The sequence below is a fragment of the Ovis canadensis genome, chromosome 11 (assembly GCF_042477335.2).
Source record: "Ovis canadensis isolate MfBH-ARS-UI-01 breed Bighorn chromosome 11, ARS-UI_OviCan_v2, whole genome shotgun sequence".
Lineage (NCBI taxonomy): Eukaryota > Metazoa > Chordata > Mammalia > Artiodactyla > Bovidae > Ovis > Ovis canadensis.
Window position 1 is genome coordinate 56,118,471 of NC_091255.1, and position 14,676 is coordinate 56,133,146.

At 41.9% G+C, this 14,676-nt stretch overlaps 1 protein-coding gene across 5 annotated transcripts in view; it reads left to right on the forward strand.

Moving 5' to 3' along the window:
* The window catches only part of TANC2 (tetratricopeptide repeat, ankyrin repeat and coiled-coil containing 2), a 366,596-nt gene that overhangs the window by 317,242 nt on the left and 34,678 nt on the right, over positions 1-14,676 (forward strand). For all 5 annotated transcript variants that reach the window (XM_069541695.1, XM_069541696.1, XM_069541692.1 and 2 more), the window contains 2 exons: positions 11,715-11,823; positions 14,479-14,601. In XM_069541695.1, the coding sequence (XP_069397796.1) occupies positions 11,715-11,823; positions 14,479-14,601 (232 nt within the window). The remainder of the gene's footprint in view (positions 1-11,714; positions 11,824-14,478; positions 14,602-14,676) is intronic.

A 14,676-nucleotide genomic window follows, 5' to 3' on the forward strand; every position in this document is an offset into this window, starting at 1 on the left:
GTAATGTATTTTTTTTCCTTTTACAAGTCCAAAATTAAGTTTGGGAAAAGTTGGTAATCAAAATTCTTCTCTAAACCAATTTAAAACTGAGAGCTATTTATTTTTACTGTCATAAAAACTCATGTGAAGTTTGCTAAGTTAATAAACATATGGAGAAGTAGTCCTGCTTATAAAATGGAGCGAAAGCATCATTTTAGGACCTTGACAGGCATGCAGAAGAGCCAGCTAATGAAAAGACAGAACAGACTTGTACTCTTGTTTTTTGATAGATTTGTAACAAAATATTTGATTTTGTTACAAAAATAATATTGCTTCATATATTTAAATTATATATATATATACACACACACACACATATATATACATATATATATATATATAGCTTTTTTAAAGTGGATGTGCCCAGTCTACCAAATACTGGTTAACGCAAATTCACCTAAGTAGTTGAGCAGATAAATTTTAAGGGAGATTTCTGGTACTGAAAGTAGCATAGGAAATAGAGGCTCATTTGTCCTGTTAAATGAGTCTCTGAAGCAACACTGGCTGAATGAAAAGATGGGAATCCCACAGGCTCTCCTAGATTGTCAAACCAAGATCCATGGCACAGCATTCAGGAGTTCCTGCCAGCTTAGTGGGATATGACAGCACATTTTGTTTTTTTGTGTTTGGAGCAACTTCCTTGGCTGTCTCCAGACTTTCAAAAGCAGCTGGAGCTCCACATTTCGTAAAATCAACACTAATAGCCTTCTGTTCGCCCAACCATAAGAACCCACAACTGTAAGACATGTTTTCACTGTGGCCATCAGCATATCCAGTTGGTTCTACCACCCAAATTTTGCTTGTAAGTGTCCACTTACCTCCACCTCTACTGACTGCACCCTAGGCTCTCACATGGACTGGTTTAGTGTCTTAATTGGTCTCCCTTTCAATCCATTCTCCACCAGCACCCAAAGTGATTCTTAAAAAATACAAATCAGACCATGTAACCTCCTGAAAAATCCTTCAGGCTTATTTTTGTGATTAGAATAAAATCAAAGCCAGATTCTTCAAAACCCTGTATTATTATACAAAGATATCTTCTGCCTACCTCTCTAATGAAGTTCATTCATTCTCCCTGTTAGTCACAGTATTCTGGTCATAAATGGTCATGTGCCAGTTCCTAGAATTTGCTAAGCTCTCTTCTACTCCTGGCTCTTTGCACTCAGTAGGTCCCTCCGTCTGGAGCGTGCTTTCCCTCTGTCATCACACAGCATAATCTCTCACTCCTTCTGGTCTCAGCCTAACAGCCACCTCCTGAGACTTCCTCATGTCACTTATCTAAGACAGTCCTTCCTGGCTTTCCTGGTCATAGCAATCTTCTTTCTTTCTAGTCTTTTATCAATGTATTATCTGTGAACACTTGTTTATTGTCCACTTTCCCTTCTAGAATGTGAGTGAGCTCCATGAGGACAAGAACCTTCCTATCACACTCACCTTGATCTTCCTAATGATTGATAGAGTTCCTGGCACACAGCACTCAGTAAATATTTTAACAGTGAATTAATGAGTGAATAAAGAAGTGATCAGTTCAGTTCAGTAGCTCAGTCATGTCCAACTCTTTGCCACCCCATGGACTGCAGCACTCCAGGCCTCCCTGTCCATCTCCAACTCCTGCAGTTTACCCAAATTCATGTCCGCTGAGTCGGTGATGCCATCCAACCATCTCATTCTCTGTCGTCCCCTTCTCCTCCCACCTTTGATCTTTCCCAGCATCAGGGTCTTTTCAAATGAGTCAGCTCTTCATATCAGATGGCCAAAGTACTGGAGTTTCAACTTCAACATCAGTCCTTCCAATGAACACCCAAGACTGACTTCCTTTAGGATGAACTGGCTGGATCTCCTTGCAGTCCAAGAGACTCTCAAGAGTCTTTTCCAACACCACAGTTCAAAAGCATCAATTCTTTGACGCTCAGCTTTCTTTATAGTCTAACTCTCACATCCATATATGACTACTGGGAGAACATAGCCTTGACTAGATGGACCTTTGTTGGCAAAGTAATGTCTCTGCTTTTGAATATGCTGTCTAGGTTGGTCATAACTTTCCTTCCAAGGAGTAAGCGTCTTTTAATTTCATGGCTGCAGTCACCATCTGCAGTGATTTTGAAGCAAAAAAAAAATGAAGTCTGCCACTTTTCCACTGTTTCCCCATATACATGCTACTAATTATATTTATTTTAAAAATTTGAGAAACTCTTCACACAGTTCAATAGAATACATCTTGTTCATTCTGTTACCATGCCATCAGGAGAAAACAAAGACATGCATGTCAGCACACATCCACTGAACATGTATTAAGTAATATATTCAAGGCTCTATGTTAAGCACTGCAGGGGATACACATATGAGTAAGATAGATCTGTCTACCAGGACTTACAGGTTAGTGGTTTTAACAAACACGTTTATAACCAGCTATAATTTAAGACAGAGTGCTGTACTAGAGGTACAAACAAAGAACTGAGGAACGTGGAGAACGAAGAACTGATTGATCTTCCTGTGCCTATTGTTGGTATTTCAAACTGTGACAGTTTGATGAAGTTATAACTCTTCTGCCTTATAAGCCCTGCCAACTGCCTGAAGACTTCATTGGCAGAGGAGAGGCGGAGAAGTGTCCATTCTCCTAAGGCCCGTGCTGCTTTAGTGGAAAGAAGGACATTAGGAAACTGTGAGGCCAACTGGGAGAAAATAAGCAGCAGATTTCTGAGTTCTATGTTTAAAAAGAAAGAATGTTGTTCCACCCATTTCTACAAAGGTACATCTTGGGCATACTTCTAGTCTTCTACTTCCCATCAGCTCTTTCATTCCCACCTTGAATATGAAACAGCAAAACAAGCTGACTAGAAATGGATTTTGTATTCCAGTTCCATGAGAAAGCCACGAAAAGAGCATGCCAGGGCAGTTACTAACTAATACGCTGAAGATGGAGGCAAGTGTTTTTGTAAAGATGTGGGTGCCATTTGCAACAGGCTGACTGACTGTAAAGCATCAACCCCCAGATTTAACTGCAGGCAGAATTTTTAAGATGAGAGATGAAAAAGATCAGGATTGTCAGTCTATTCTCAATATTTGAGTCATAGTCACATTCATTTCACAGCTGATCAGTGGCAACAGAGATGCCCACAAATTCAAGGCTGAATTGAGTAGTGAATTAGAAAGTGGATCTGGAAGTCCTTGTGTTGCTCTTCCTCAAACCCATCTACTTGGTATTTATTTTCATGAAACATTTATTGAACTTTACTGTACACCAAAGACTGTACTATACACGAGAGAAACTTAGGTAATTAACATACCCCTTGACACTAAAGCCATTACCAAGGAAGGTCAGCTGCATAGCAACCAATAACAGTGCCACAGTACAAAGTACCCTAGTAACCTAGACAAAGAGAAAATACTTTGCAGGGACCACCCTGGTGGCCCAGTGGTTAAGATCCACCTTGGAATGCAGGGGACATGGATTCAGCCATTGTTCCGAGAACTAAGACCCTACATGCTGCAATGCAGCTTCTGAGCCCATGTGCCCTGGAGCCTGCACCACAGCTAGAGAGTGAAGCGCTGCAACCAAAGGTCCTGCACAATGCAGTGAAGATCCCAAGTGCTGCAACTAAGACCCAACGCAGCCAAATAAATAAATTTTTTTTAAAAAAGAAAATGCTTTTTCAGAGCAAGTAACAGTCAAGTTCAGCCTTGAAGGATGAGTTGATCCCGTTTAGCTACAGAGGAACAGGAGAACACTCTAGGGAGGCTAGAGAGCGGAATGGCAGGAGGAAAAGCAAGTTGAAGATATTAAGTGCCCTTGAGGAATTACGAGAAGCCATAACTAGAAAATAAGACATGCAGTCAGAGAACGATAGGAAGTGTCACTAGGAAAAAAGTCTCAAAAGTTTAAGACTTCTCAGTTCATTCTGTAGATAACAGGGAGTCTCTATAATTTTTGAGAAAAGAAGAGACAATGATCAGATAAGTCTGATCAAGTGCAAAATAGCTCTGACAAGTAGTGTATGGAAGATGGGTTGAAGGAGAGACTGCAGGCAAGGAAACTAGTTACAGGTCTAGAACAATAGTCTAGCTGAGAAATACTAAGACTGCAATGTGAGAACAGAGAGCTGTGTAGACTATTTAGAGATACTCAAAAGCACCTGGTCTTTTTTTGTATATGGGAGGTAAGGGTGGAAGAATCAAAAATGACTTCAGAACTTATCTTGGATGAAGGAAAATAGTGAAGCTACTGATCGACATAGAGCGTTCTGAATGGGGGAAGAACTCTAGCGTGAGTGAAGGCAGGAGGAAGAACAGGCTTCTGGAGAGAGGTGAGTCCTATTTTGGACATGTTTATAATGAATTGCCTGCAGGGGAGGATGCACAATTGTATTTAGAAATATGACCTTGGAGAATAGGAAAAGAGAAAGTTGAAGGCATGAGGTTATGGATTGAGGAGTTACCAGCAAGTGACTGACAGTAGAAGCCATAGTAATTTAACAAGGTCATCCAGAGTTCAGAGTATAAAGCAGAAAGTTTGGATGCATGAAAACAGAATAGGTGCTTTTTTTTTTAAACTGAAGTATAATTGTTTTACAGTATTGTGTTACTTTCTGCTATATAGCCAAGTGATTCATTTTTACATATAAATTTACATTCATTTTTGTAGTCTTTTCCATTATGGTTTATCATAGGATATTAAATATAGTTCCCTATGGTAAACAGCAGGACCTTGTTGCTTATCCATTCTGTGTGCATTACCTTGCATCTTTGAACCCCAGCCTTCCACTCTGTCTGTTCACCAGCCTCTTCCCACTGGCAACCACAAGTATATTCTCTATGTCCGTGAGTCTGTTTCATGCATGCGTGCTAAGTCACTTTAGTCATGTCCAACTCTTTGTTACTCTAAGGATCCACCAGGCTCCACTCTCCATGGGATTCTCCAGGCAAGAATACTGGAGTGGGTTGCCATGCCCTCCTCTGGGGGATCTTCTGTTTTATAAGTAGGTTCATTTCAGAATAGGTATATTTAAACACTAGAAGAAAATGGTGAGCCAAGTAATAATTTACAAGAGTAATATTACAGTTATAAAAACAAAAGAAAGTAATAAGATCGTGAAATCAAAGATAAAGATTTTTCTGCACTAGGTCTGATGTGATGAATATAATTTCTGCCTATGTTCCATTAGCACCTGACCCCACTTGAATGTGAACGCAAGGTCCCTGGCAAAGTAACTGCTTCCCACCAACCACCCTTGACTGTGGACAGGAGCACAGACCTTTTGTAGACAGGTATCCATCTCTGCCCCATAATTCTAATCTCACTGCTGCTGCTGCTGCTGCTAAGTCACTTCAGTCGTGTTTGACTCTGTGTGACCCCATAGACGGCAGCCCACCAGGCTCCCCCGTCCCTGGGATTCTCCAGGCAAGAACACTGGAGTGGGTTGCCATTTCCTTCTCCAATCTAATCTCACTAGGTCTCCCTAAATAATTCCCACATGTACCTCTATAATATAAAGACATTCCACAGCAGCACATGTCATTTCAGCCCACACTGTAAGATAGCTAGGACAGGCTTTAGATTGTACACAGTTCCTTGCCAGCTGGCTGTCCCTGTTCCACTTTATCACATCCTAGCACCACACAGAAGAATATCAGAACACTTAAGTGTTGTTTCTCTGAAATGCTGAAGTGTTGTATGTTGAGTTTGCCCTCCCAGGAGCTGATGACATCTGTGACCACACGTTAAGTGACTCTGACAAGAACAATGGAAGACCCATCCATGCTGGAGATATTTGAGTACATTTGTTAGTACTACAAGTAGAGATTTTAAGATCCCTAACTCTAAGGGTTGCTAAGTGAAAAATCTATTAGAAAAACAAACTTAGTACCACTGTATATTTTATAGTTGTATAAAACTAAAACAGTTGTATAATAACTGTTAGGCAACTTCCAAACCAGTAAATGGGTGGAGGGTAGGGATGTTGATTCTTGCCTTAGAAAGTGTTGCCTGAGAGACTCCAAAGCTCTGAATTCTTTGAGGTACTGGGGCATCAGATATGAGCAGCTCCTCATTGTCTTACCATCTGTAGTTGTCCAAGGGTGACTATCACTTGTCTCTGATAATTCTGTGTCAAGGGGCTGCTGAAGCCTTCAGCTGGAATTGAGATTGGATCTACCCTGTGTTATGCTGGGTATGACCTTCCCTGCCTTTTGTTGGGAGAGAGGAGAATGCTGGGGGAGGAATCTTCACTCTGGCATGTGATTGATTCTCTCCTAAAATATGTCCAAGCAAATCTATCTTGAATGTAAGGCTTATATCCTTCTGAAAATCTCTGCTGGACATGAGAAATTCATATTCCTCCTGTTAGCTTGACTTTCACCTTACTTCTTAGGATCTGGTTAGCTCTGGTCTTGTCCCCATTCTCTGCCTGAATTGACAGTACCAGGTTTTCCTCCAGAGCTAACTGTGAATGGCACCCATCCCCAATCATTTTCCCCTATCCATGGGCTTCTCTTCTGGCTGTAAAGGTACAGTGAGGTTAGTGGAAGGGCAAAGATTGGAGTTAAGGATAGGGTATCACATTTCACCCTGCTGTACACATTAGAACTCTGAGCACACAGTCGTCCTCTCACATGTTTTAAGTCTTCTGAGATTGCTGCTCATTCCTTTAGTTTAAGCGCTGTGCTAGTGACTACGGAGGATACAAAAGAAATATAAAATACATTTACCTAATATCTCTTACTTAATTCCCACCCCAGTCCTGAGAGAGAGGCGTTACTCTCCCTGTCTTTCAAAGAGCTTAGAGAGCTTGTCCACTGCTGAAAGCGTGAAAGCGACTGAATTTGGCTTTATTTCAGGAGTAAGGAAGCAATGTTGTGAGTGCAGATAAGGAGTCTGCAAGGTGACTGAATCACAAAGTGACCTCATTATATAAACTGGATGGAAATCCTAATACTTCTGCCCTCACCGTGGCTACCACCCACTGGTCTTTATAACCACATATGAGCTCACATGAAAGTCAGTTTTTATCACCATCATCTGTAATTAGAGGGGGAAACACAGTTGTGTTCAGTCATACTTAAAATGTCACATAGACTAGGGATCTCTCTATTTCTTAACTGCTGTCTCCCAAAAATGCTAATCGAAAAATGTCAAAATTGACAGTTGCCAATTTTGATTGTAAGAATTCAGATTGTATACTATAAAAATGAACATACTATTCTTTACGTTTTAATCTTATCGAAGTGGCAGTGGAACAAGGTTTCAGAAGACCTTGGATTCTCATCTCTTTATCTCGTAGCCAGGTGAGCTGGAGTCTGTTCTCCAGTCTTGCTGAGTCTCGGTCAGTCTACCACGTTAGTAATATTCACGCCTGTGCCCATAATAAAGGTGTACAGGGGAATCTAAATAAGTGCTGTAGTAATTTTGGAAACCATAGGTAGTGTCCAAATGTACATTTGTACAAAAGGGACTGTTATTCATTCATTCTGCAAGTATGGACTCTAGTTCGCTCAGAAAACATATATGAGAAAGCATAGCTTCTGTCCTCAGAAGAGTCTCCAAGAAGACGATGTGCAGACCCACCCAGTGCATGGCTGTAGCAGGTGTGACGGTGGAGCTGTGTGCCAGATACATCAGAGCCTAAAGGAAGGAACCGCTGACCCCATCTGGGGGCGACCAGAGGAGACTGCACAGAGGCGGTGCTGTGAACTGAGGCTTGAAGACTGGGAAGTAGTTTGCTGATGAATTACAGGCAGAGGGAAAGCATGTTCAAAGCTCTATAGTTTACTCCATCTGGAATTAGAAGTACGAGGTCAGGAGGTGAAGAAACGGATAAGGGACAGATTATGGGGAGGCTTTGAATGCCATGTTTAGATTTACGGTTTAGAGTTTAGATTATGTATGGGAGGAAATATAGAGCCACTGAAGGATTTTGAGGAGAAATTTGATCAGGTTTTCGCTGGATAGATATTGGTACGAGCCAGGGAGGAGGCAGTGGCAAGAGTGAAGCTCTTGCAGTTATCCATGAGAGATGATGTACAGGGAGGAGAAAACAACTGCTTGGTGTTATGCCTGAGCAACTGGAGGTTGTTTGTTTTTTTTTTTTAAGAAGTCTTAAGGGGATTTGGTTTTAAGGGAAATCTTCAAACAGCCATCGTTTGACAGGTCATTTGGAGGTAGAGGTGTCTGCAGGCAGCTAGAGAAGCAGAGAAAAATCTCAGTGCTGCAATGTCATTGCAGTGAGAGCTGAAGCCAGGAGTCGAGGTGAGGGCTGCCTCTGAAAGACGAGTAAATGGGGAATAGAGCAAAGAAATTATGTAACCGAAGGAAAGTGGAAGAGAAAAGTGCCAGGGTAGTGTCTTAGATGTCAAGAGAAGAGACAGTTTCAAGGGAAACAGTCCATAAGACCTAATGCTGGATGGAGAAGAAAAAGAAAAAACAAAAGATCAAAGGCAAAAAGAAAACCAATTAAGAGGCTGCTGGTGATCTTAAGAGAATAGTGAGGCTAGAAGTCAAAAGGAATAGGGCTCAGGAGTGAGCAGATAATAAGAAAAATAGAAATAAATGTAGACAAGCCCACATATAGAGCCATTCAACCTGGGTTAGCTAGTGGCATCGTAGTTTGTCAGAACAGTAAGGTACGAATGGGAATGCCAGCATGTAATGGAAATTGCTGTTTTACCTTTCATGTCCTCAACACCATAAGCTTTGAGTCCAGTGAACTGACCAGAATCATTCTTTCACGAATAATACAACAGCTTGTATCCAAAAAGAAGGAAACTACAGTTGTCACCATCTTTTCCTTGACCTCTGTGGCTTGCTGTTTCTCCTCGGTGCTTGATCAACGACAACAAAAGCAAGCACTGTCCTGTGGGTGACTGAAGATGAGAAGCATCTTCCCAGGGTGTCTTGGTCACGGTAGTAAGGTGAAAGCACTGGGGCAAAGTCAGGTCTGTGTCTACCTGACGATTCATGTCCTTGTCCTGAGCTTTTTCCTTAATCCTCATAGGCATGGATTCTCCTTAATGGCCTGAAGCATAAATGATGGATCAGAGGCCTGTGTCTGGAGTTCTTATCTCTATGGACAGTCAGATGAGTCATTTAAAGTAAATAATTCTTTTATCAGGGAGGCTGCAATCATTTCATTGTTAACAACTGGATAGGATTTTGAGAACTTAAGTTAGGGCACTTTTATCAATGGTTCTCATTAACTTAAAATAGCCTATGAACTACATTGGGCTTTCAAGGGCTGTGTAAACGTTCAGTAGCAATTTCTGGATTTTGTGAGTGGAAAACAATTCCAGGCTCATACCTTAAGACAACGGGCTTCCCTGGTGGCTCAGCTGGTGAAGAATCCACCTGCAATGCAGGAGACCCCGGTTTGATTCCTGGATCGGGAAGATCCTCTGGAGAAGGGATAGGCTACCCACTCCAGTGTTCTTGGGCTTCCCTGGTGGCTCAACTGGTAAAGAATCTGCCTGCAATGTGGGAGACCTGGGTTTGATCCCTGGGTTGGGAAGAGCCCCTGGAGGAGGGAACAGCTACCCACTCCAGTATTCTGGCCTGGAAAATTCCATGGACTGTATAGTCCATGAGGTTGCAAAGAGTGGGACACAACTGAGCGACTTTCACTTTCACACTTTCACCTTCAGATGACACTGATGACTCCATGCAGGATACAGTTGTCTGAGACAGTCTCTCAATGAAGTAGCTCTCTTTCCTTTATGGTCAGTCTTATCTAATCACATAAGATGACCTGGTATCCACTAGAATCCAGAAATTGTATGAAGCCAAGGTTAGAAGATGGTAGAATTTCCTTTTAAAGCTTTATAGGATGATTCCCACCTAAGTGGGTAGCCTTTCCCTTCTCCAGGGGATCTTCCCCACCCAGGGACTGAACCCAGGTCTCCTGCATTGCAAGCAGATTCTTTACCATCTGTACCACCAGGGAACCCCACCTAAGTAAGACGGGGGCTGTCTCATCTTCTGTTCTCCAGGTTCTTTACTGAAACTTTATTTATAAAGGAGGAAAGGAAGGACTTGTTTCTTTTTTCAGACTTCAGATTTAGACATCTTCAAATGTTAGACCTGGAAGCATAGCCAGTGTTAATTGTGAGAGAAAATCTTCCAGTAGACATTTGGGCCTTCTCTCAAGCAGAGGTCACCAACAAAAAATTCACTTGCTGTTTTTCCTTCTGTTTGATGAATTCATTGGGCTTGAAACTGAGATCACAGTTTGATTTCCCTCCTTTGTGACACTCCCAAGTGAAAGGAGTAAAAGAGCTGGGTTATCAGTGACACACAGAACTCTGCTTGACTGCTCACCTGATGGGGGGCAGAGAGACAGTTATTACTCTGCAGTGGCACAGTTCCTACAGACTATAGCAGGGTGGTAAGAGGGCAGAGCCCAGAAGTGACCCAGTGTCCTTTGTTTAATGTCTAATCTTGCTTTGTGAAAATTTTATTGAGAATTTTTATGGGCCATACACAATGTTTGGCACTGTGGAGAGCATAAACAACTCGAGATTTCTGTCATAAATGTAAATAAAAAGAGATATACAACCCTGTATTTATACATATACTTTACATATATACACATATATTAATACATTCACACTTAAAAGAGTATATCATTAAGACACTTTAAGCTGGAAGAGATAGAAAACATCAACTCAAATGGATTAAGCAGTAGAGAAATTTATCATTTCGTATAACAAGGAGTCCAAAATTAGGACAGCTTCCGGTGCTATACAGTTAGGGCCCAGGCTCTATTTTTTGACAGTTCTCTTAGCTTAGCCTCTCTCTTGGCTTGGTCTTCAGACCAAGTGTGTGATTACAAGAGGCCTGTGGCATTTCTGAGCATCATGGGCAGATAAGACAATGTGCAGAGGCAGAGAGAAGGGTTTTCTGTTTCATGAACAGATTGGAGATTTGTTGGCAAGCAGATGGGGGCTGGGAATGATTGCCATCAGGAAGCCTACAGTCTAGTAGAGGAGAGAGCTTGTAACAGTGTGGTAGATCCTGCACTAAAGGCATAAACAGCCTATGATGTACCAGAGAGAGTACTCCCTTCTCAGCTGGAGGAGAAAAAAAAAAGCTAAAGAGAAAGAATAGAGGCTTGGTAGAGGCTGATCAGAGAAGACTTCCCTTGAGGAGGTTTTTAGTGCAGTTTGGGACACATTGAGTTTAAGGTGCTATTGGGCCTCTAGGTAGAGAAATCCAGTAGGCAGTTGGATGTATATTGAGCTAAAGCTGAGACGTCTAGATAGAGGGAAAGGTAACAGGGTTTAGGTAATGGCAAAGGCTCTGAGGATGGATGAGCTAATCCTGAGGACAGACTGGGACCAAAAACAAGATCCTGAGGAAGCAACACTGACATTTAAAGCATGGGTGAAATAAGAGGAGTTGACAGAGACAGAAAATAAAAATGGATCCTTTAATGCCATCTGCGTGTGGGAAGGGTGTAAGCCAACCAGAAGTGACATTTTGTGATATTCACACATGTGATTTGGGTAAAGGACCAGGAAAAGCTCGGAACCTTTCAGTACCATTACTTGCCCAGGAGCGGGTGCCCTTCCCTAAGAAGTTGGGTGAACAAGACAGAGTTTCACTGGAGATACGGCTCGATGTGCACAGTCCTCCACCCACAGGAGAGTTGGAGCATTAAATTTCCTAAAATGAGTCTCTCTCTTTGCAGGAGTGGTCACACATTACTTGCCTTTTGGTTTTCCCGCCAAGAGGGAAAACTAAACCGACAGCAGACAATTGAACTGGGACATCACATCCTCAAAGCACACATTTTTAAGGTAATTAAAGAAGTTGGGGGTGTTTTTCTTTCCATTTCCAGCAGGCGTTCCTTAACACTGTGTGTATGAAGCTGCCCGCTATGTCAGTGTGGTCCCTGCTTTCTGAAATCAGTTTGTTGCAGAGTTGGTCCATCTCCTAAAATGTCTGGCCTGTTCCTCCCTAGGACTATGGAAAGAAAACCACATTTATCATCTCCCAGTTCAATGGATTGCTAGGCTTTCTAGGAAATGAACATGTATAATCGTTTAGGTAAGAAGCATATAGTCATGTATACTTCATACATCAGAGGTCCCCAACCTCTGGGATCTAATGCCTGATGATCTGAGGTAGAGCTGATATAATAATAATAGAAATAAAGTTCACAATAAATTTAATGTGCTTGAATCATCCCGAAACCATTCTCCCCACCCCAATCAGTGGAAAAATTGTCTTCCCCAAAACCAACCCCTGGTGCCAAGAAGGCTGGGAACCACTGTCCTGTGACCTGCCATCTGCTGAGAATAGTCATATAACATTAGTTACAGGTTTTCACAGTGTTTTTCAAAAGTCTCTGAGAGCAGTCACTCTTTGCATGTTCTTATCGTCTTGATGATGATTTTAATACTCCTGGTGCTGTGAATTTCAAACTCTTTCTCTAGAACCAACTGTAACTTTCCTTTAAACTACTTTCCCCATCCTCTTTTGAAATTATAATCCGTTTCTCCCCCAGTCATTTCAAAACTTTTAAGAGCTCTTAAGCATCGGCTTTCTCTCTCCCAGCATCCGCACAGCTGGGATGGAGATCCCAGACAAGGGCACACATCTGTCTGTGGGTGCTTGTATGCGTTCGTTTGTGTATTCAGTGCTTGCTGGGGCATTGTACTAGGGATACAAGAACCAAAAGCGTACAGCCCCTAGTCTCAAGGAATTTATAGTCTAGATAGCAGTGGTGGAACAGAGCACAGAAGTTGAGGAAGAAATTTGTTCTGCTTTTTCTAGTCTGCAGTTTGCTATTGCATCTGCCACCTCCAGTCCCAGTCTCTTCAGACCACTTTTGCTGCCTCTGGACTGAGAAATTCAGGGATCTTAAATAGTCCTCCTGCTTGGACTTCCCCCAAGAGATACTATTAAAGATAAAACAGTTCTCTTCAGAGAGAAAACAGCATGAAGGGCAACGAATTCTCCCCAGCATATAAGCACATAGCTGGGGAAGGCTTTTCATCAGATGGACAGAAGTGAAGCCCACAGTGGCAAGTCCTGTATTTGAATCATAATTGTCTATCTAACAAATCACTGTACCCAAAAATGACCTTACCCAGTGACCTTACTTAATGGGAGCAGAGTGAGACTATTTTAACAGGCAAGGTGTTTCATTCCATCTTCAAGTGGACCAAAAAGTGCCTGCTAGTTCTACAGACTCCAAGGTGATTATCCTTCAGTTAGATGGGAAAATAGCTTCAGTATTAAGCATCATGATTTTAATCACTTAAGCTTTTAGCATCACCTTCTGCCTGGGATCAGATGCAAAGAAGTCAATGCCTGTCTGTATGCCCTGCACCCTAAAATAAATACCACCTGAAACAGATAAATGATATGAAATTTCATTTCATCCCATGTGACCATATCCAATACGTGGAAAACAATGTTTATTTTTTACATCCCTATGACTTGTTTATTTTATAACTGGAAGTTTGTACCTCCTGATCCCTTTACCCACTTCATCTTCCCCTCAGTCCCCTCCTTCCTGCCAGCCACCAGCCTGCACTTAAACCGTACACTCCTGTCATTGACGCAGCGTTATCTTATTTTGCTGCAGACAACATGGTTGCCTGAGATATGACTGGCTCCCTGTGTGTTTCAGGCCGTAAATACTAGGGTGTATAACGTGTGGTGATGACATGACTGTAAGCTGAAGAATGTGGACTTGGACCATGGTTTTCCTAATGCTGCACTTTTCAGGGTCCTTCAAATGCAGAGTGCTCCCTACCGATCGACTTCTCCCAGACTGCTAGAATTCTCAGTTCCTATCAGCTGAGGGTCATGAAAAGACAAAGACAGACTCAGTGCTTATAATCAGCATCACTTAGAACCGCCAATCAGCAGTAACATATAATCCACTTTATATTTCTTTCCAATTAGTTTTAAATTTCCCTTATTTTATCTTTGTTCATGAAGAATTGCATATGATGTCATTAATCACCTTAAAAATATAAGGTTGAGGGTCTGTAATTCAGGATATTTGGTATATTTATCAGTTCATTCAGTCACTCAGTCATATTTAATTATTACCACTATTAAAACTAAACCTGATGGACTTCCCTGGTGGTCCAGATTAAGAATCTGCCTGCCAGTGCAGGGGACATGGGTTCTACCCCTGGTCCAGGAAGATCCCACATGATGCACTCTGCAGCTAGAGAGGGCACCACAGTGAAAGCCTGAGTTCCACAGCTGGAGAGTAGCCCCAGCTCACCGCAACTAGAGAAAGCCCTCGTAGCAGCAAAGACCCAGCCCAGCCATAAATGAATAAATAATTTTTAAAAAAGAAGAGAGAGGTATTGAGTAGGTTTGTTGTCACATTATTTGTTAGTACCACAAACCCAAAGGCTCCTCACTTACTGCCGAGGGTACTTTTTAGCTGGGCTGATCACTTAACTGTGTCTCTGTTTCCTTTTCAGGGTTTGAGTAAAAAAGTTGGCGTGTCATCCTCCATCCTCCAAGGCCTCTGGATCTCCTACAGCACAGAAGGTCTGTCCATGGCGTTGGCATCTTTACGAAATCTCTACACGCCAAATATAAAGGTAAATGCATCTAAGTTACAGACAGATTGAAAAATTAACTATGAAAGCGTAAAACTCAGAGGACATTTAGGAGTT